At 37.0% G+C, this 24,172-nt stretch overlaps 1 protein-coding gene across 20 annotated transcripts in view; it reads right to left on the reverse strand.

The window, feature by feature from the left end:
* BAZ2B (bromodomain adjacent to zinc finger domain 2B) overlaps positions 1 to 24,172 on the reverse strand; it is a 185,077-nt gene that overhangs the window by 32,428 nt on the left and 128,477 nt on the right. For 8 of the 20 annotated variants that reach the window (XM_072418200.1, XM_072418211.1, XM_072418199.1 and 5 more), the window contains 10 exons: positions 22,538 to 22,699; positions 21,893 to 22,077; positions 20,729 to 20,917; positions 18,067 to 18,459; positions 17,640 to 17,702; positions 11,714 to 12,341; positions 11,068 to 11,340; positions 9,863 to 9,923; positions 9,295 to 9,403; positions 7,130 to 7,231 (listed from right to left, as the gene is read on the reverse strand). In XM_072418200.1, the coding sequence (XP_072274301.1) occupies positions 7,130 to 7,231; positions 9,295 to 9,403; positions 9,863 to 9,923; positions 11,068 to 11,340; positions 11,714 to 12,341; positions 17,640 to 17,702; positions 18,067 to 18,459; positions 20,729 to 20,917; positions 21,893 to 22,077; positions 22,538 to 22,699 (2,165 nt within the window). The remainder of the gene's footprint in view (positions 1 to 7,129; positions 7,232 to 9,294; positions 9,404 to 9,862; positions 9,924 to 11,067; positions 11,341 to 11,713; positions 12,342 to 17,639; positions 17,703 to 18,066; positions 18,460 to 20,728; positions 20,918 to 21,892; positions 22,078 to 22,537; positions 22,700 to 24,172) is intronic. The other 12 variants (XM_072418215.1, XM_072418217.1, XM_072418204.1 and 9 more) reach the window with 6 other exon arrangements.

Consider the following 24,172-nt stretch of genomic DNA (forward strand, 5'->3'; position numbering starts at 1 on the left):
GGTCAACAAACAGTTATGCTGCAGTTCACATGTGCTTGCAAGAAGCAAATTGATTGAAAGAAAGAGTAAAGTGACAGAAAGAATAGTTCATTATCCTATCTACTACCTCTGCTTTTGCTGTCCAGTAACAGGCTGGAAGAGGGACCAGACTTATAAGAGATTTGGACCATAGCAGGGAAAATTCAGGTCTTCTTTGCCAGACAGGGCTGTGTTATGTGCCAGGCCTGAACCTTCCAAAGCAAATTCTTTGGCAGGTAAAACAGTATCTTATCTATGTGATTATCCAAAAATTCAGTTTTATTATTCTATTTTAGTTCTTTAAGAAAATATGGTGATTTTTTACTATATAAATGTTTTTGTTGTCCATTACATAAAGCACATACTTAGTTCTATAGCTTATATTTAAATGAATGCAATTTAAATGGAGCATCAAACTTTTTTTTTTTTATTAAATGAAAAGTTGCTGGTCAGTGAAAAAATGACATCTGAATGATGCAATTCCAAATCCAAATTGATTTAGACAATATTCATAATTGTTCTACAGGACGCCATTTCTTAAACAGTACATACCCTATTGGGCTTTCTTTCATCTTGAATAATTTGGCTCCTCCTAAATTACATCTGCTGTTTTTGCCCTTCTGCTCTAACCATCGCGCTTTATCTTTTGTTGTGGATCTGCCTTTACAATTGGGAAGAATTACTCCATTGCTATTTGGGTATCAGTGTTTTTTACAGTAGTCTCTATATTTGATTCATCCTGAAGAAGCCACTTAATAGTCGCGAAACGCGTCAATTTAAAATAGAACTACTAAGGGACCGCATGTTACAAAGAGATTCATGTTCCAGACCTTGAGAAAAAACTTGTGATGTATATTGTAACATTGTTTATGTTATCAATTGTACAATCTTTTATTTTGGTTTTTAAAAATGATTTACCATTAAAATATTGAATGTTTAGTTTTACTTTATGCCTAAAAAGTCCAGTTTTTCTGCACAATTATGAATTTTTTTTTTATTATCTATTTATTAGCACATTAATATTATTTTTTAACAAACACATTTTATCTATTGAGGCTCACTGCTTTGACTGAATCCTCTTGTTTGCTCATCTGCTTTCTCTGAAAGAATCAGCACTGCACTGTTGTCTAAATGTTAATGGCTACAATCATTACAAGGTGAAGCTAGGCGAGACTTAGTATAAAGGGTGAACCTGACATTTACAGTGCAATGCTACCTTAGGCAGTACAAAGAAGGTAGCTTGAGATCACTCACCTGATACACATTGGGCCTGATTTATAAAAGCTCCCTAACACTGGACAAGATAGACTGTCATGGGAGAACCTGGGTGATCCAGCAAACATGGAAGAGATCTGGTCCAGGATTAAAAACTTTTGCCAACTGTTAGCAAATGTTTTTTTAGGAAATCCATTCTAGATTTGTGGGATTGTCTAGGTTCACCCATGATAGTCAATCTTCTCCAGTTTTGAAGACCTTTAATAAATCAGGCTCATTGACTGATTGGCACCTCACCATGATGAATACAGGGTACCCCATACTCTGATTACAGCTAAGAACCTCACTTGTAAGAGTTATCCACAGGTCATTCAATTATTAAAAAGTAAACATATGTACGTAAACCACAAAGAACAGCTGTCTTTTCTGGGATGCTTGTGCACATTGCATTTTAAAGCCAAAAGGTGCTCACACGGCAGTGGAGTCAAGTAAAGGAAATTTGTTACCAAGCCAATATTTAAGTTACATCAGGGGAGAATGTCTTGAGTATGTATAACATAAAAATGGTCAACTGGTGACTTGAGCTGTGTGTATTCCCCCGGTACTTTTTTCTGAGCACTACTTATCTTACAAAAGGATATGACTGCAGATATGTTTAAAAATCTTTGTGTGCATAAACAAAACACTTCTTTTGCTCTAAAACTAATTGATACAGTACTTGGAAATTAACTGCAAAACCTAAAAGTAGCAAGTGATCATGCTGGTCACATTGTATCACCATCATGACTCCTACGGACCACATATGCTGCTGTTCACAGATCAGATGTTTTCACGTTACTCAACTAACAGCAATGTATTTCAGTTGAACCTGAAACACAGCCATTTGGATCTTTGCACAGTATCTTCTTACTGTCAACCTGTGTATCTGGCACTTTTCCTTTTCTTTGTCATATTCAACCTTCCTTTAAGTAATCCAGTATCTATTAAACCATGGCTATCTTTAAAATGGCTTCCTAAACTCCAGAAATAGTCAGTCACTGAACCTCAGTTTTCTACTTTCATAGCTGATAGAGATCAATAATGAGATGCAGAACATTTAAATTTTGTATGCATGTAGCATGCAAATTGCACTTCCACTTTTCCTTTAACTTTCCTTCTCAGCTTTTCCTGTGGGTTACGTCTTTAAAAAAATGTTATCCATGACTTTGTATACATGTTTATTACTTGCTTACAAAATTCTATTGCTTTTGCAAGAATCTCTAGAGACTGGTAGCTATCACAAAAAAGCATATCCCCCTATGTAGATGTGCTTACTCCAATGACTGCCTTCAAGTACTAGAAGCATCAAATACCCAATTTGGAATCATGACTGTCCTCCTCCATGGGTTAGATCTGGTCCATATGTAGAAAGATAAGCCTCATACGAATTAGAAGATTTAGATCCACAGGTCTGTGATTTACACTATGGGAACCAGGGGGCTAAGATGATGCTACAGAAACGCAGTTCTGAGTTATCATATTTGCAACCATCGCTAATGGTCAACTTGAGTGATCTAAAACTTTGCAGTGCTGATATAAAAGAAGCTTTAAACTCTAATAAGATAAATGGACACTATGCACTGTCTATAAGTAGATACAATGAAGCTCAGAAGTGCACATGAGAAGATAGAATGTGACTGTTCAGCAGACTCTACAAGGTCTCTCCTATAATAATTTCTGCCACTAACGATGGAGCTTGCAAACTGTAAACTAAAGATCAAAACGTGAACTCCTATCATCTTCCCCCAAGTAGCCTTCTAATCAGGACCAGAATCAAAGGCGCCACATCCATCTTTAAAGCCTCAGTATCACTCAGAAGTCTTCTATATATCTTCTTTAGTTTTGCCTTTTATTATTCTGATCGTTTCCCCGTCAGATCCTTCAGCAATTTAAAACTTCTGAGAATTCTCAATAAACCGTTTCATGGTGATGGACGGACATGGCGGTGAATGGAACTCTGTATAATTAAGTCCACGGACCAAATGTCATTAATTATGATGTAATGAGAGCAAATGGAGAAACACATCAAACTTTTAGATCCCTAAAATACAGCTTTTAAACCATAAAGTACAAACCGCGGAAAGATACTCACAATTTGTCAATTTTAACCTTGTTGCATAAACTTAATTATTAAAATTAAATAAGTGGAGGAATTGTGGCAACCAAAGTGCATTTTAAGTAAAGAGATTAGGGTAAAAATCAGGGCAGTCGAGCATTTATTCTTCTCATGATTTGCAAAGAGTATTTTGGAATTGTACTAGTAAGCTCCAGCTACAGTGACAAAGAGCCCGCTATGCCATCAGTAAAGAAATTAAAATGTGAACAAGTTTGATTTTATTTCTGATGAAATTATAATGTAGCCGCTGGCACCTAGCTCTCCACTGTTTTGTTATTGTTGCCATAGTAACAGGCAGTATGGAGGCCTGTGAACTAGAGTAGGCCTTAAAACAAACCTGTGCTTTCCAAACATGCCAGGCCTTAAAACAGACTTTTTCCTCAAAAATAGATTTGCTTTAATTTCTACACCCAACAGCACAAACTTACATTTTGTGGCAATACAACTCTTTTGTCCAGAAGTTAAGGAAATACCCAGAAATACCAGATGAGGAGTAGAAGTGTGCCAGTCTACTTCTCATGTGACTGTATTGGTGCTTGGTGACCTGCGCCAATGCAGTCGCAGGGGTGGGGAAAGAATACATTTACTGTGTGTATAGCTATTTCCCAGAATGCAGTACATTTTTTACACCAGGGTTACATTCAATGTTGGTTTCGCTGCATCTCATTCTGTGCCCATTTGAAGGAATTAATGCTCTACCTGCCCAACCTTACAATACACCATGGATTTTTTTTGTTAATGCTAAAACAATCTGAACACCAAACACCTTTTCCTATACCCAAATAAAAAAGAGACTGGGGAAAATAGATTATCATTCCGTTTTATTATTAGCAATTAGTCATTGTTGCAATGACTGAACGTTTACATTAGAAATATTCCACTCCCCTGACTTCACACTTTAAATAATACCACTATTGTTTGGTGATTTCTATATATGTTAGACATCTACTAATAAATAGAATTATGCATGTACTTAAATACTAAGAGTTCAGCAACGTAGGGTGACAAAAGCTTTTTTGTGAGCAACAGAGTTTTTGTCTTTCATCATTTGCAATGATATTGCCAGCCTTGTGCTTTGACATCATGATCATAATCTATAGTTCCATCTATAAGTTAACAGTACCTGTTCCTAGGTGGGAAACAAAAACTATGGAAGAACGGGGCAAGGTTGTATGCAATGTATTTTGTTCATATAATAAATGTTTCAGTATATTGTGCGAAAGGTTAAAGTTGTAGGATATGTTGGGGCATGGGTTAGTGGTGATGCGGAGTTACCATACCTTTTTCAAAATATGCTAAAATCTACTATTAATTGGCAGTACCTTCTATGCAGCATTTGTTGGGTAGTTGGGTCACCCACTTCCTACCCCCACCCAATATAGGTAAAGCTTTATTTAAAAAGTAAAAAAAAAATTCAATAATATAATATTAATGTATTTTTGGAACAAGACCCCTAAGACATGTATGGTGATGGGGCATTCCACCTACTGACCACCTATATATACAGTATATATACACAACTTATCAGACATTTAATAACCTAGTGCCAAGAGTGATATCTTAGTGCAGCCCATAGCTACCAATCAAAATTAAGCTTTCATTATTATGTTGTCGATAAGTAATTGAAAATTAGATTCTGATTGGCTGGTAGGATTACAGCATATAAAGGTTCATTATGCTTTGATCTTTATTTGAAGGTGAATAAGAAAAAGACAGTAACTGATAGCAACAAGACATCAGTATTTAGCTGTTGACTTCATCCAGCTGACGATATATGGCTGGCTGCTATGGGCAGATACACATAACCACTCTGTATACTTTGTGATTAAAGTAGAACTAAACCCAGGCACTAAAAGCTCATCTTTAACACATTAATGCAATTTTAAAAATTCACTTAGATGTTTTGGGCTCCAGACATTTTATTAAAATAATACCAGTTGAGCCTGACTTCGAATGTCCTGTTCAGGGACTTCCTGTTATGGGTGACTAATAGATACCTACTGCTGGACCAAATGCATTTAGACAGGAAGTGGCTGAAAAAGGCAGGAGGAGGTTCATAGCAATGAGACACAAAAAATGTAATTGTTTATGATGCTTTAGTAATAAATATCAAGTAAGGGTTTAGATCTACTTTAAATAAACCCAGCTGTGTTATTGTGTTTAATATTACATATTACAATAAAACATCAAATGGTATTTAATGTATTTTTTACTGATAATTTATAACAAAAAAACACAGAAACACAAAACAATACTAAAGACACACACACATAACAACACATACTACTACACACAGAAAAATACTGGAACACATTGTGATAATATACGAAATATCACAATAAGAAATATCTAAGCTTACTTAGTGGATAATGTTCCTTCTAAGGCAAATAGTATGGAAATGAAAGGGTTAAAGGTCATCTACAACCAAAACAAATATCTGAATTTTTGAAGAAACTCAATAGGATCATTCGTTGGCTTCTTGCATTTTTTAGGATTGGCTTGATCTTGCTGTAGAGAATTCTTTTACCATATTCCAACTGAGGTTTATTATGACTGCAGCACAGCCAAGTAGAAGTGGAATTTTTAAGGAAATACATTTCACATTGCTAATGGTTTTACAGGATCATGCTACTATTTTTTTTTATTATTATTTTGATCTATAATTTTAGTCTGAATTATTTACGTGAGAACCCAGCTACTGTATGTTAGAATACAACAGGAGGCCTGCAACTGCTGAAATAATATGTGCAATAAAGTAGGCAAAAACCCAAAAATATGGCTGAAAAGTTTCTCCATTGGAGTTCTTAGGAAAACTATAGGTGACTGCAGATTAGGACCTGGCCAAGGCAGATCTTGGGTTCCACGTTGGGGGAAAGGTGGGGGACGCAGTTTGGACAGAACCCCCTCTTCTTCTATATCGCTTGGACATGTTTAGTGAAGTGCAGGACCAAGCTGCCAACTTGCAAATTACTTTGATAGAGTGTGGCCCTAACAATGTAAGCAATGGAACTGATGTTGTTGTTTTTATCCCATGGTCTGGCGCTAAGCAGTTATGCACTTTGATGGAGAGCAGTTGTGTTCAGGGCAGTCTGAGAAATCTCAGAGCTGCAGACAGATTTTTAATAGCATTTTATCTTTAAGCCTAGGTTTAACAGAGGCTTAGCAAACCCACAACTAAAATTTGATGTACCATTTTTTACCTGGACTCAAGCTGGTCATTCACAACCCGATTAAAAACAAGGATAAATAGAGTTGGAGAAACAATCACCTAAGTAATAAGATCATAAGTCAATGATATTGGCCAAATATATTTCATAGAAATCTCCCTGCAGTTATGCAAAATAGGGAATAAAATTTTCATTGCACATGTGGCCCATCTGTTCATTGCCTAAATCAAAAAAAAAAATTGCAGACTAGGGCCCATCAATGTACAAGCCGTCAAAGGACAGACAGATGTCTCATTATCCCACCATTTTTACTGAGAAGTCCACAATTCTTTGGCCACTTTTTTTTTACCTGGAAATCTAATAAACACTGAAAAAAACCCAAAATCAGTGAATAGGTGTAACTCTGCAAAACAGATTTAGCTCTCATCTGTTTGGATTTAACACAATCATTTCCAGAGTCCTCAGCTTAGAGGGAACAGCGACAACAAGCAGCAGATAAAAGTCATACTGATAGCAAATATGACTTTTAGGCTACCTTGAAGCTAGAACTAGGTGTTTTAGATTAAGGGGATACCTGCGGTCCATCTCTGGCTTCATAGAAGTCACCCACTCCTATTTTTGGACTGAAGCTGAAATTGTCCCTTGTGATATCCATTATTCCATTTCTGCTGAGATACTGAAAAAATCACAGATTTTTTCACTTGAGGTTTTCAAAGCACGACAGCCCCCTCTTTATCGTCTGTGCCCCCCTACCAGCGACACACATACACATACACACAGGAACACTGAGGCAGGACACAGCTGTGTACAGAAATGTCTCACTTGCTAAAAATATAAGACAAGCTGTCACTCAGAATTACTCCAATCTGGTGTAGAACAATGTGTGGATTTATTATAGTGTATGTCAAACCAAGTTCTGGAGAGTTTGGGGAGGGGTTAGAACATCTGTCAGAATAATATTGCTATCTAGGACTCTGTCAGAAAGATTTTCCCTTACTTCCTATTCTGCTTGTAATGTTTCACCAGACAGGGAGTGAGGTCCACCATCAACACAAATAAAAATGCTTGTTATTTTATAATATTTTTATTTTGATCTGTATCTCCGTTATAGATTGTCCCTCACTTCCTATTTGGTGAATCATTTTGAGCAGGACAGGAAATTTCTGTACCCAAATTCCGGACAGCAGTATGAACCTGACAGAAGTTTTAACCCTTTGCAACTTTATCCAAAAAGATGCTGGCCTAACAAATAATTAAATAATATAGACCACATCTAACAAGGGACTCCTGGAGTGTTTCTTGCCCAAATCAACCAATACTCTTTTTAGATCTTTTATTTCATTTATATAAATTTGGAGAATGAAAGATACTTGTTGATTGCTATGAAAAACATAGACTTTGCTGTTTCAATTTACATCTTTGAAAATCAATATAACATGGCATAGAGCAACTACGTGCAATAACCCTTACCAGTCAATGAGATATCAGATTGTATTTATGCTCTCAATATTAAGCTGACCATACACTATACACTCTCATTGTACGATCTGCTTTAGATCTACTGTGTGGATAGGCCCTCCGGATTTGGTAACAAATGCTGTGCCACTCCGCACGGATGTGAACACAACCATAAAGAAGAACTAAACTTGGGGGGGTGCTAAAGTTCTGCCATAATTTTCTGCCAAGAAGATTTTTCACGGTTGACTTCCAAGAGGATAGTGATCCTCTATGGCCATTTGATGGCCACCAATGATGTAACTTGTCATTAACATTATAATATTGTCTCACTGGCACATACAGGGCCACACTCTACATTACATGGCACTTGCAATGTACAGTGTAGGGCTAAAACAAAAAGCCACCATGTATGTAACTCAACATACAACATATAACTCAACTCAACATATCACTCAGCTGGTCACTGTCCTAACCCAACCAAACCTAAGCTCTAAATACAAAGCCTGGTACATTCTGATGAACTATATTTCACTGAAATTTTTGTAGATGACATCCTAAGTATGCTGGTCTTTTATTTCCAGAGCTCATGGCAACATTGCAGCCAAAAAATGTGCCATTGTATCAAGATTTGTGACCTTTATTGATTCTAGATATTACCAGCAGAAAGTAGTCTGATGCTTTCCATTTAGAGCCAAACTACAAGTCTATGAATGCACAGCTACTGTTTGGTTGGCTATGAGTGCTAGAACTAGTAGTGCCACTGTAGCAAGAAAGCAAGGTGATTCTCTGACCAAAGTGATATTATTAAAATACTGGTTTATTTAGTGCTGCAGTGCAAGCAGCAGTAAAATGGTTTATAAATTGTAAGTAGTAAATGGTTTATAAAAAGTTAATAAAATCAGATGAATTGTGATTGGCTGCTAGGAGTTACTGCACTTTACACTCAATACCATTTACATGGTTTTGCTGAATAATAATAATATTAAAAAAAAAAAAGCAATATACCTCCCATGGAGTTTTGCATTTGTTCAGATGCATTCACAGACCCTGAAATCTGTAGGAAGTATAGAGACACTCCGTACCAGTTTGGCAGCATGTCTATGTTCTCATGACCTTACAGGTCAAAGGTAATCTAATCACTGCTGAGGGCTCAGGAAAAAAGGACAAGTGTAAACATAATTCACATCCACAACATTAAAGCACAGACATTTAGGGATGGGATAAAACAGCTAATAACAAAACCTGGAAAAGCCTTTTACTCCCTAAATAATAAAAGATTACCTTCATTACTTCTGGGTACTGACGAAATTTCTTCCCACAGGGTGCAAAATAAGTCACTTCTCCTTGAAGGCGCCCACCGAGATTCTTAATTCTTGTTTCTCTTTGCCAGCTATGGAAGACATGGTGGACTGTGTTACTGACATTTTTTTGTATAGAATCAAACATCCTTTATGAGACAACAGCAATGGTTTGAAGAAAATCTTGTAGGTTGGGAAAGGAGATGCAGACAATCTGGATTTTTGCTAATACCTGTAAAGTGAAATATCTCTAACAACTCTTAAGATGTGACTGCTTGGAGCTTTTTACCCTAGAGGAACCCTAAAAAAATTCAAGTCTCAGGGAACTCCTGCTAAGCATGACATAATGGGTCAGTGGAAAAAATACCTATTACATTTATGGTCAGAATACCACACTTAAAAATGTCAAGTGGCATTAGCCCTGGAAATTTGTAGCCACCATCAGATGGGAGGTCAGTCTACTACAGCTCAAAGAACTTCTAGCAACTTCTGGAGGAACACCTTCAGGTTACTCTTTGGAGACAAATCTGAATTATAAAGTAAACATTTACCCATATTCCAGAGGCATACGAAGCTCACGTTCATCTGTGACTCTTCTTCTCTTACTGGCACCTGCAATTATCCACAAAAAACATCATAAATAATACATAATATCAGCATGGCATTTGCATGTTCTCCGTGTCTGTATGGGTTTCCTCCTGGTCCAATAACATGCAGTTAGGTTAATTGGCTTTCCCTGTAATAGGCCTTAGACTGTGTTAATGACAAAGATTGTAAGCTCTTTGGGGCAGGGTTGGCGCTATATAAATCCTGTTTATTAATATTATTATTATTAATAATAATAATAATAATATTATGCATATGGTAAGGACATTAGATTATGAGCCCATTTGAGGGAAATGTATGTAAATACAAGATAATAATATTAATAATAGTGTAAGCACTAAAAAAAACATTCTCCTGGATCTCCTAGATTTTAGACAATCAAATTATTTAGTAAAAAGCCATAACAGATTCAGATATTTATTTTAAATAATGGGCAATGCATTTTGGTCATTTGCATTATGCCAGGAACTATGTTGGGGGAGAAGTTTTAAAAAGTGATTTTTGATTGGAGAACACAAAAGATATAATTCACTTGGCCAAACTCCTCCTGTAAATAAAACAGCCACCTTTGGCTAGACTGACTCTTTAAAACCCAGTTAGCACCTTTTTAGGACAGGGGCTGGGGGGGAATTTGATATTGTCTGGGGGATGAAATATCGGTAACTGTGTGGTACTAGTTAGAGCAAAATTATGGATCATTTTGTAAACAATATGTTTTACTATAATTTTTTTTTTCAACTTTCTGCCCAATAGGGAATGTTTTCCTTGTTGCTATACTCATGAATTGTTCTGTACGTCAGCAGTCTACTATACCTTGTGGCTCAAACAAAATGGGAATATTTCCTAAGGGCTCAGTGAAAATTTCAGTAAACAGTACAGAGACAAAAAGGCCAAATATATATTTTTATACTTTTGCCAGATAGGTGGAAGGTCTATTTAGGATAATGGTTTGAGACACACACATGTATGTTTTTAACAAATGGTTCTACTATTTTATGCCAGACAGACTCCCTTGTACCAGGTGGATGTGAGCTCCTTGAGGACACAGATGTATATCACTCACACAGACAGCAGGAAACCTTTTAGTTGTAATTCTGATGGTCAATCATTTAAACATCTGCATTAGGCAAAAGATTAAAAGGTCAAATACCGCATGGTGTGCTGGGGCTGAGCGTGGCAGAGGGGTTACGGAGGTCAGGGGGCTGGGATTCTGGACACAACGCAGGTGGAGCAGAGCTGGGGCTCCTAATGACCTGCAGGTTGAGAGGCGTTGATTGGGCGGCGATGCTGTTTGTTGTGCTGGTCACAGGGGGTGCAGTTGTGTTAAATTTCAACTTTTCCCCCTCTGTATCACTGTCAGATTCATCTTTATCATCATCTTCTTCAGTCCCCTCAGAATCCGATTCGGAGTTACTGTCTGACTCTGTTTAGTAAAGTAAGATTTTGTTATAGCATGTCATCATATATTTCAGATTTAACTGGACAACATAAATAATGATCCTAATGCTGGTGTGTTAGTTTTGTGAATTAAATCTAATGTGTCTTAGAGAATTGCTTCAGCCTATGATGCCAAAAACAACCAGTCAAAGTCTGTGTAATACAAACTGTCTTTTTGTGGATATTTCCCCTCACTTCCTGTCCGAACAGAAAAAAAGCAATAAAACACCGATAGGAGTACAAACCCTTTTTCACTTTGTCTAAAAATAAATAAAATGATTGAATGAGCTTGGCCTTTTGCTAATAAAGTAGTTTTGCATAATAATGTTAAATTTAACAACTATTTACAAGTTTCTGACCTGATTGACTATCAGAATCATCATCTTCATCATCTTCTTCATCTTCTTCGTCGTCATCATCGTCATCTTCATCCTCATCATCATCCTCCTCATTAGAATCTTCAGAATCCTTACTGCTGGGGATGTCAGAATCCACCCCCCGAAACTTGTCCAGGAGACATTTGGCTGCATTGAGTGGATGGGGTGGTTTTATTGCTGGTGTAGAGTTACTATTTGGAGTTTTCTCCTTGCAGAGACTGTGTAATATCGGAGAGCCAGCTGGCCCAAGGGCTGACTTGCTAGAAGAGTTCCTTTTCACACAAGAACTCAGGTTTAATGGAGAGGCAAAATGGGCACCGGGAGAAACAGTTACACTCTCATTGACTTTATTTTCTCTCTTAGATTTGGTAGTAAGAGCTAGCGGGGCATCTTGGATAACACAAGGGATGACTCCGTTTGGCTGGTGATTACCCAGCAGTGCATTTGCCAAGAATGGGTTGGAGTGGTTATTCTCTAAAGCTGGCTGAGGCTGACATATGGAATTGGACATGGGACTGGAAACTGGCTGAGTTACAATAGTCTTTTTCTGGTTCTTTGGGCCCTCCTGAGGCTTGCTTACTGAAGCAGGGAATGTTGCTTTCTGTTGATCCTGTAGAATCAAAAGGAAATCTGGTAAGAAAACTAGATTAAGGATAGCCTGCTCCGCAAGTCCTAATGTTGATTTAGGTTAGGATTTAGTGTAAATAAATTTCACTGGCTGCAAAAATTAAATAAAAAACAAGTAATGTATGTATAAATAAAAGTAAATATAATAAATGTATATATTATCCCAGTTTTAGGGTAGAAGTATTTTAACTGAATTCAATATTAAACAAGATAAGCAATAATCCAAATCAGTAGACTATATGACCAATGTATCCATATTTTAATTGTCATTTTATTCAGTTGCTATGCTTTATTTCCTACATTCTTAACCTAAAATTAACTCCCTATGCTCCTTTTATTGTAAATTTAATTTAAACATGGAGGGGTATAACAACCCAAAATAAAATATTTCTTGAATATTACCTTCATTTACAGTAATTCAATTTAAAGTAAAATAATTTACAGACCTTTAAGTTACAGTAAATATACATTTGGTTTATGGTTGTATTGTTCTATACAGACCCTTGGTGCATTTTTAACACAACATAATATTTCTTCATCAGCATTCAAACATTGGTGGCTCCTGGCCAAGAACACAATGTTTTTAAAGATTGTTACATGGGGTGCAGAGAATGCTGATCACAATTATCTGAATGAAAACCTTGGCCTAGCTTGAAAGGGTTGAAGGGGCCAAGCCGGGTTATGCCATAGCCATATATGAAAAAACTCCCAGAGGGGTGATATGAGGTAACACCATTTCCAACTAATTTTATAATTTGTGTTTAAATAGATTATTTTTTTAGAGAGTTATTATCTGTTGAGATAATTGTGTTGATTTACGAGCATGTCAGAGCTTCAATAGCTGTATAGTTATTTTCTTCTGAAAACAACTTTCCTTGTAGAAGAATTTGCGAGCTTTGGCTACAGAGCCAGGATTTCCAGGTCTACTGGTTATCTGTTTTTAGTTAAAAGAAACCTGTGATGAGTATATTACTGAATATCAATTTGACATGTTGTTTTCATGCAATACAAAAGTGCAGAATGTCCTGTATTGTAATGTAAGTGTTGAGTAATTTAAGGAATATGAGGGCATAACCTGAATCATACACCAGTGTTCCACCAGTTATTGTCTGTAGCTATGGGATCTGATCTGGATGCTCTGCTTCACTTGGCCTTGGATCATGAGGCATTCCAAGACAATAAATGTGATTCATTATTGGTCTGTGAAAATGCACAGACTAACCAGTAATCATAATCAATGAGATCTTGGTCATAAAGCAGACAAAACTATCTAATCAAAGAGAGGGGGCTTTTCAATGATAGCATGAAATGTCAAGTCCAACAGCATGGGACATAATCTTTACTTAAGTTTAAGTTCAAGTTGGCATTAAATTACTCCTTGGGTAAGAGAAACTTTCTTTAAATGGTCAAGGTTTTTCACCTGCTCATCACTTCACAAGTAGGATGCACTTGTAACATTTGGTGTCTAATGGGACAATGCCAGTACAGACTGAGCAAATAGGGCAACATTTCTATGCCTATTGCAATTCTTTTTAATATGAAAAGTTGCTACCTTGCCTAGAGACCCATTTTGCTCTAATCGTTCTTTATTCCCTTTGCTTCACTTTCAGAAATCATCGCTCCATTGTGGCAATATGAAACCATTATTGCGGTGTGTCCAAGGCTGGGTACACACGTGCAATGATTCTCATCCTATATTCGGCTCAGGGCTGATATCGGACAAGAATCTGGCGTGTGTACAGAGCTCATCGTCCATTGTTGGAATGACCATCCTGGCGGATCCACCGATGATGGATGATCGTAACAGAAGTTAAAGGGAAGGGCGCAGCAGGGTGCCGCTCCGTCGTTCTTCCCCTCCTCTCTCTATAGAGCGGAACAATGCTGTATGTACAACACTTGCTTATGCATCGTGCAGTCGTTAGTCGTTGGAAAGGATCGTGATCCTTTCCAACGACAATTATTGCATGTGTGTATATAGCCTTAGACGTATTGGCTGAAAACAAAAAAAGGGCAATCACGCGCATAATGTGTGCATGTCTCTCTTGAAATCCAGTCCATTTACATACAGAATGAACTCTTTTTTGAACCTTTGAAACATTCCTGCAATTCCTAGGAAGAAATGTCTGGCATTTTTCTATAACAATCTGAACAGAACAGATAAATGTGTATTGATTTCATAGCAACAAGTGTAAGGCTCACAAGAATTAATGTTAAAAGGACCCTGTTATGTCTCTGCTTGTCTCTGCAACTGCTTTCAAATATTAAATAGTCAGTTGATCTGATATATTTTTCAGATTCTTTCATACATAAGCCTATACAATTTATCTATTATTGAGGAGGTAAAGGTGCATTTACAGTGATTTAGGAAGAAAGACTCTAGTATGCTGTTTCAGTTGCCAAAATTTCCATCTACCCGATTGCACTTCTCAACAACTCTAGGACACATAACGAACATGGCTTGAGCTGCTTTCACCTAAAAAAGTTCATGCACTGTATATCTACAGACAAAATTTTTTTTTCATTTTGGAGGACTATGAAAGACAGAAAATGAGTGGTTATCATATCTTCCCAATGTGAAGACAATACTCTCTTATACAACTTTTTTCTCTAACTGCTCTCCACTGGAAGATTTCCCTTCCAGTTCTAGCAACTCAAAATTTTGGATTTTTTGCAAAATTGGTGATAAGGATAATTAGAAAGAATATGTCTGCAAATGAACGCCTGTTATGTAATTTTGTTGTCTAATCAAGATGGCTGAAGATCCTGATGCTGATAGGAGCAGAGAAATGACGAATGACAAATAAATAAGCTCAGTGTGCGAATATATTTTTCACTTTCTAGCTCACACTGCAAGGGCGAGTAGGATACTTGTATGTGAACGTAAAACTTCAGTAGAGGAAATCACATTCTCTGGGCCCAGGCTTCACTCTCTGGGCTTCACAATGGCTCCTTAGATACAAATTCCTTAGCAGGTACAGCAGCTCCTACTTTTGTACTTTGCTTAGCTGGATTTCAGCTTCGAAATTGAAAGACCTGGTAAACGACTGATGCCCCCTGTAAAGAACTGCAGACTAAGTTGCCACTCTATACATGAATAATAATTACTAAATTCAGCACACAGAGGGCATCATCTCTGATTTGTGTTTGTTAAAAAAATAGTTCAGCCTACAAAATAGCTGTCTTGTCTGTATACCTTTTAGGGTCACTTTCAAGTACCTGCGGTGTCTTATGAATGAATTGCTGGAATTTGCTAGGAATATTCACAAATACATGCAAATGACTCAGATGTGGAGAGCTTTAAAAAGCCCTGTGAGCTTAGGCAATTTTTTTTTCTGCGGGCATCAGGTTTCCTGATGTGAAACTATTGAAGGACACAGCGGGGATCTCAATGGCAGTGTAAAGGTAGCACACACAATTTTCAATGTCTTGCGGTGACATAGCCTATTTTACATATGTATTTTGGAGTATTACCAGATGCCTTTCATGCTTGATCAACCTATAGTTTAGATTTAGAAATTGTCTTTTATAAGTCAAAGGCTGCTTAGAAGACCACAGTAAAACAAAGTAAGGGATAGATGGCCATTGGATAGAAAATGGGGAAATTATGCAGCAAAATGGTAGAGATTTACTTTGTATCTGTAATGTATATTGTTTCTTGTAATTACTGTAAGTTTTGTTGCTGATTTTATAAAAGGAATGGAGGTTGTTCATTTAGCAAAGGTAATTATTTTCATTCATTGGATATTTCACTTAGCCTAGTAATTGAGATGAAGCCCAGCTGACTTCAACTATCCAATCATTTTGTGATTGTTTCCAGTGAGAGATGAATGAATGAGTACTGTACACACAGAGAGGGAGAGTATAAGTGAAAGGCACCCCACTGTGCTCTTCTCCATAGAAGTGATCAGCAGTCATTCATCTATCCACCATGGCAGATTGAGGAATGATGTCAGGGGACTGCTGTACACATGTCAAGTTTTAGCCCAAAATGAGCTCAACACTTAGTCTTGGGTGACGATTATCTGACGTGTACATAGTTTTAGTAACTGTGACATTCACGTTGTTTACAGGTGAAGGAAAGGTGAATGTACACTACTGGTAGGGCCAGGCTCTAAAGCAAACCTGCTACTTTGTCCTGCATGGGTCCCCTAAAAACACACATTTCAGATTTATTTGCTGCCAACTGAAAGTTTTTCAAGATTTTATAGGAAACTTAATGTTGATATAATGGGGGGAAGTATCGTCCAGCATACATGGCTTCCTATCCTATAATCCAATATGGGAAAAGCCTTCTTATCCAGTAATTCAAGAAGGGTTTATAAGAAACCTAATGTAGATATAACGAGGAAGTATCATCCAGCATGCACAGCTTCCTATCCAGTAATACAAGAAAAAAAAAATGATTATGTCACCTTCTTTTATCAAAAACAGATCATCACACAAAACCATGTAACACAAAACGTTACATGGTTGTGATATATCTCTGCACAGAGGCTGCATCTTTTACATACATAGCCATTAAGGTTTTTCTTAGCTTTTTTTCACATCATATAACTCCTGGATTTAGGGTTAGTAGACCCCGTAAGGCTGAGACAAGAAAAGACTCAGCTCAATGCCTCCTTCCAGATCATGGGCTGTAACTTAATCTATTTCTGCCACAGCAAGGAAAATAAGATGTAACATCATCTCTCTAAGGAGACAAAAGCTATATACAAGGAAATAGGATTGTTCTGGGTAATAAACATCATCCTGAATTCTGGTGTCAGTAGGGTTAAATCCCTTAGAATTCATTGTCATTTCTGCTCAAAAAGAGACACTTAAACCAAATAAAAAAAAAACATTCAGTGCACCACTGTGGGTTAATTCGAAACAATCCTTTTACTGTTATTAAATGACTCCAATTTGTTCCGTATTATAAATAAGATTGGGCCTTAAAGTGTATTATAGAAAAATGCTTGTGCTGTCCATTGCAACCAATTAAAATATTCATTTGGAATTGTCAGCGTCGCAAGGGATAGTGAAAAAAAAAAATTTAAAAAAAGTACGTCACAGACAGTCCTTCTTTAAGACACTTTGATAAAAGGTCCATTGTTTGTGAAACCAAATATAACCAAATGTATTTATTCAATTCCCTGTTTATATTTTCATATTAGCATCCTAACAGAATGACTGCTTTGAATTAAGCAATCAAAGCAGAACTTCGATTCTCCAGCCCCCCAACCACCACCAAATCCCCCCTTAGTAGGTGACACCCATAACGATAGGATAATTCTGACCTTACCCTTGTATTCTGCTCACGGCTCCTAGGCAAAGATAATATCACTGTTTTTGTTTTGGAAAATTCCTGTAAAATATGGAGCATTCAAAATCTTAGAAGATGCTCCTGCAATGGACCACAATGTAAGACTCTACTCAAAGGGAGGGGATGTTTTCATTGTTTAGGTGAGCTGGTATTAATATTTCTTAATTTAAATATAATTTTAAAATGTTTGTGCAGCTGTTCAGCGATGTTTAAATAATCCTTCCTGTGTCCCATATATATATATATATATATATATATATATATATAAATATATTATAATATATTAAGGTTGTTGAAACCAAATAGTGTAGCTCACAATTTTGCACTGGTCAGTTTCATCATCATTTTACACAGATCTATAGATTTGTTCACCCAACTAATAAACAAAAAATTTGGGGGGGTTTACCCTTTTAATCCGGAGGTCGCTGGGCTGTGGGCTGAGCTCTTCGGAGGTATTTTTGTTCCCTGTTTTCTGTCCATCAGAAGGGAGGGTCCCGAGTTTTAAACTGGCTTCCTTGCTGGGCTGAGTGAGTAAAGGGGAGGTCTTCACAGCAGAGATCAGTCCAGTACATTGTATCACACTTGTGTGTTTGTTCACAGCCTCTTCCTTGGCCTGAGAATTTTGGAATATGAAGGGAAGTTGCTGGGATAAAACCTGAGGGTATTTTTGCTGGGACTGGACTGGAGAGCAGGCCTGGGGATCTGCAAGAAGAGGTAACTGCTGGTGTGATCGTTTCTCCTGCAACTTCTCTGTTTGGCTTGCATCAGGTTTCAGGTCTTGGATGTTATGGATTAGCACCTGAGAAAGTATACATTTATATCACAATCACTAATATTATCAGAGCATGCAAATGCATATGCTGTAAAAGGTATAAAAAAGAAATTATTTTTGTCCAATTTACCAAAAGTCTGTTTAACTGTCCTTTAAGGGCTTTTCCTTTCAGATTATTCGAACCACTTGATGATTACTGTAGTAACCATTCTATTCTGTACATATGCCTGATGTCAAGTGTTAAGCTAGCTATAGAATATGTGATATTTTCTAACGATTATAAATTAGAGTTAACAAAAATGTAAAATCAATCAAATCAATCATAGAGTTTAGGTAAGAATAATGATCAAACTTTTTTGATTAATTTAGTTAACCATAATGAAACCACTTGTGCGTTATGATCACAAGTATGACTGTAACATTGATCTAAAGTACCATCCACAAAAAATGTAATGAGTATATGCCCAGGTTAGCATAAATGCTTTCTGAGTATGACAGTAAAAGAAAATATTTAGGACCCACTGTAGACAAAATATCATATACAGATCTGATCAGAGATGTCAGGAAAATAAGTGAAGTTGCAAAAGGGTAATCATCCAAAGTGTACTTGTTGGGGTCAGCTAGGAAACACTGTCCAGGCCATTTACTAAACGCATGTATTGATTTAGTTGATAATACAGCCAGACTCACCAAGTGAAGTGAGACTGTAGCCAGATGCTGCACTCTAAAGCCTGCCCAGCAGATGTTGCATTACGCCTGGCCAAATACCATCCAATTTTTGTTTGTGATGTGTTCAGTCACAGCATCGCTAGGAATAATTGCTAAGAATAATCTGGTATGGTGGGACTTCTCTACTACTCATCATTAGATCCATTCTTTATACATATTAAAAAAAGAAAAATTGCATCAGGGCCCAGAACTTAGTCATCACTCCACCATGACTCTGCACTGTCTATCGGCCTTGTGCACTGTCCTTTCATGTGGCAACACTCACATGAAATACCGGACTCAGGATACCAGATATCAGCATCTGGAGCACAATGATACAGAGAGTAATAAAAAACAGAGATGATGTCCCATTTGCAATAATCCCTTCTACCTGCCTGATCACTCTGGGTATCTGTCAAACAGCTGAGAAAAAAGCAGTTCCAGCTTGGCTCGCCAGGGAATCCAACAATCTCAACTCCCCTTGTACATGCCAGCAATGAATGAACTCCTAAACACCTAAACAGAAGTTACACATCCTGGTCTGTCCAATGAAGATGGCCAAAGATTGTGTACAGGAAAAGAAGAAAGAAAAGAATGGCGGCACTCTGCGAGGGATTGCGGACATATGAGTATCATGAATTTAGTTCGGTTTTAAGGTGTCACTTCCTAGCCAAAGTAATACAGTAAAACCTGGGGAGGTCATATGCAGTTAAAGTTGAACAGATTTTGTTAAAAATGCCATATCCTTTACGTTATGTTTCAAGTTTCTCATTTTCTATGCAAGGCAGAGATCTAATTTAAAACAACTGGCATGCACTATATTGCCAAAGGCTTGTGAATATGTTACTATCACTATAAGAATTTGTTCCACACCCTATTCAAAAACCATGAATATGTATTTGGTCCTCTTGTGTGGCTGTTACAGCCTTCACTCTCCACATGGGCTTGGAGTGTGTCTGTTGGAATCTGTTCCTATATAGCCTAAAAAGCATTTGTGAAGTCAGGTATTGATGTTGGTTAAGACGACTTGGTTCACAGTTTGCATTCCAGTTCATCTCAGGTGTTCACTAGGGCTGAGCTCAGACCACTTAAGTTCCTTCACTCCAGACATATTGAGTCATGTCTTTATGGAACTGCCAATGTACACAGGAGCACAGTCATGCTGGAACAGTAAAGCACTTTCTTAAACAAAGATGGAGGTTTGGAAGTCATCTAAGATGTGATTTAGTCTATATTTTTTCTAATAATACCAATTAAAGTATGACATAATTCACCTTTGTTCTTTCCACCACTACTACATTTTGTTTATTTGCATAATTGCTGTCCATCCTTCATTCCAAATGCTACTGTAATGTAATGTAATGCATTAAACAAGTAAGTAATTTAATTCTATTTTCAAATTTATTAAAAAATGGCACCCACAGATGTCAGTATTCCCACTGCTGTCAACGGCAAACATTACCCATCAGGCCAAATCCTTTTAGCCAGTCAGCAGCTGACACTGTATCATCTATTACAAAGAAAGCGAGTTTACTTTGCTATTTTAATGATGTCCTCCATGACCTTGGTATTTAATTGCAGCTTGTACCTTGCTCTTATTTTTAGTTTGTGCTTCACTCTCTGAATCAGAGTCGTCGTCATCACTCTCTTCAATGCTTTGGTCCTCTTCCTCTAAGTCATCAGAATCACTGCTGCTGACTCCATCACTAGACGTGTCGGATGAGGAGCCGGAGTCACTGGAGCTGGAGCTTTCCACTGCTTTTTTTCTTTGTTTTTCCTGTAAAAAACAAAAAAAAACCATAAACCGTATATCCTGGAGGTTCAATGAGCTTACATATACTTAAGCACCTATATTCCATTGGACATAACCTGATAAATAACTGATAAATGTTTAAAAAACAGGAGTCACCCTTCAGTGCCTTTGCAAATACTCAATAAACTTGGAGCACTGCAGGAAGTCTAAAACCTGGGGAGTCATTAAATGCAAATCCTAACTTTTTCAACAAATGTTGATAGCTGCCCTACCCACTCCTGCAACTATTTAGGTTTTGACAATATAAATAAAAATATAAACACTTGTCAAGAAATGACAGCTCATTATTTCCATTGTTACATTTTGTTGCCATCAACAATTGCTGTTGCATATATAGTCATACTTTGACAAAGACATCTGAACCCCCCTTGCCTGAAGTTAAAAAAATAATAACAAAAACTTAATTAAAATCTAAAAAAAAGTAAAATTTAGTAGGAAGAGTTCAATAAATTTGAAAGCAAAATACAGTTTGTGTTTCCCATTCTACCTGTACTTAGGGATGAGAAAGGAAAAAAAGCCTGGCAGGCCTACTAAAACATAACAGTTTTGCCTATTCGTACACCATATGTGGTACACTGTATGGTGCATACATGCCATAATGTGAGCACAGTGAGATCCATCAAGTATGGATGCTGAAGATGACCCTCTCATCATATCACTGGCTGGAATATTCCTGCAATAAAGGTTTTCTATGCTTACCTAAAGTATAATGCAGAGAGAGCTGAAATTCTTTAAGGTCTGTATGTAAGGCAATTATTCTACACAGTTGTAGCTATATTTTACTGATGACATATCAATTATGAAATGATACTCAGCTTTCTCTGGCTTCCATGGGTCATGTGGCAATAACTACAGAAAAGTAAAAAGACGATGTACCTAGGTCATCTAATGGTACATCGTTAATAATCTAAAAAAAAGGCCATTCATAAAACTTCTTACCTTATCTTTATTTTTTTCACTTCTGCCATCTGATTTGCTTTGCTCTTGATTACACGTCCGGCCCCCTGCTCCCGAGCCTGTGCTTTTTACCTGCCCGCTGTTATTCGTGGTAGTTGTGGATAATACAGGTGTGCAGTTACTAGTTACTAGAGAGGGGATGCTTCCATTTAGGGATCCATTTATGCCTTAATACAGGATAAAGAAATATTAATTTATATATTATAACATTAGCTTGTGTACTTTAGAGGTTTATAAGTTAGGTAGATGTGTACATCATTTACAGACATAATATGATTGCATTAAATCATATTATGCATTAAATCATTCAATAATTTTTCTGTTTATGCCCAACCTAAAGAAACACAAGTGCAGCTGAACCAAACTTATTCAAGAAAATGAAAAAAAAAACAACAACAATGTTGTACAATTTACACAAAACACTAACAAATAAAAGAAACATAGTGAAGGCAGGCACTAATTGCATTTGTTTAGCTTAACTAATAGCTATAATTACCATACAAAACGACTGATACCACTGTGATAACTGTAATTATAATGGATGTTTATTTCATTAAAACCCCCAAATTTTTAATCAAGCTTGAACAAAGGCACAGAATGTGTTCACCACTGAAATAAGAAGTGTACCTTTCTCTGAGCCTCCGCGCCCATTTTTTCCAGAGCTCCGGATATGGAAGGAGGAGGAGTCATGGTTCTGGGATGGGGGAGTGAAGAGGGGAGGAATTCCAAGTAATGGGGGAAAGAAAGCAGCCCGGGTGTGTGGATCAGTCGCTCGCCACCATTCTGTACCTCCAAGAAAAAAAGAAGACACTTTCAGTTATAAATACATCTCTTTTATTTATACTAAATATACAAATTACCATATTACACTTATGAAATTTTGGATCCTACATAATAAAATGGACATCAACATTTCACTGTAAACACGTTATACCACTAAATCTCTATAATTTCCACTTGTTAATAATAAAATTTCACTGATTTGACTATAAAAGGTTGACAATGAGTGCAATGAGTTTAGGGTCACTGTGAGAAATCTAAGGTGGGCCACCTTGGGCTTTAAAGTTAGAAAGGTCTCAGCAAAAACAAACTCATAATACATTACAATGTTTTGGGCCAGAGAGGTTTGTGAGAAAAATTGCCCCCTTACAGTGGTGGCCAGAATACTACCCTTACAGACAGGTAAAAAGATCACTGGTGTCATTCTGTAGGCTTTACCAAGTAGCATTGGACTTTGGTTATGCAAGCACCATTAGATGGTCAATCTGTCACAGCTCAGGGAACCCCTAGCAAGACCTTGAAGAATCCTGGTTGAGAAGACTGATGTAGACAATGCATAAATTAGACAGTGATGCATCATCTGTATTATATTAACTGTTTCACAAATGAACAACTTAGAACACGATATTGTTTTTCCTAAATTTACATCCCCTGCTACCTATTAATAAACTTTTGTTCATGTGAAGATCCCATGGACTTCTACAATACACTGAGCCTGTCATCTCCAACCCCATGAGATCCAGCACAACTGCCATCACCAGCATCTCATCCTCCAGTACGATAGCAGTAACAAATAAAGGAAACCTGTCATGAGAGAAATATGGAGTCTGCTATGCCAATCTCTCTTTCTGCAAAATGCTTTTAATAAAGGTTCTAATACATTTCTCTTAATGTTCAACCTTCTATCAAAAAAAAGTATTGGATTGTGTTTTATGTTAAGGGAGAAAGATGTGCTATTTTACTTCCATTCAGAGTTGAAATACGCTAAGTGATATTTTTTAATTTTTATAACCCTCTGCTAATTGCTTTATGCTGTCTCATATCTGGAGGTCTGTGCTCTGAGGTCATAGTCATGTCAAATGCATTGTAGCAGTTCCATGTATATATGTAATTTTTATATTGTCCCACCTCCCAAGATAAATAGATAGATCACCTCCGTGATACATAGATAGATAGATAGATAGATAGATAGATAGATAGATAGATGTAGTAGTTCTTTAAAGCATATCTTTTAACTTCATCAAGGCAAGTTCCATTTACAAGGAGTCTATGTGATGAGCTGAAATGTTTTATTTTATTATTACATCAAAGTGAGTTTCCTGCTGATTTTCCAGGAATGAATACATTAGAATGGCTTGTGATTTGTGACACTCTAATAGAGCCTGAGTGCTTTCTTTTTGCAGCATGTGGACAGCGAGATCACAATTTCCATAGCAATTTTTTTTTTTTGCTAAAGTAGGCAATGAATGACTTGCTGATCAG

Source organism: Pyxicephalus adspersus, chromosome 7, assembly GCF_032062135.1.
Source record: "Pyxicephalus adspersus chromosome 7, UCB_Pads_2.0, whole genome shotgun sequence".
Lineage (NCBI taxonomy): Eukaryota > Metazoa > Chordata > Amphibia > Anura > Pyxicephalidae > Pyxicephalus > Pyxicephalus adspersus.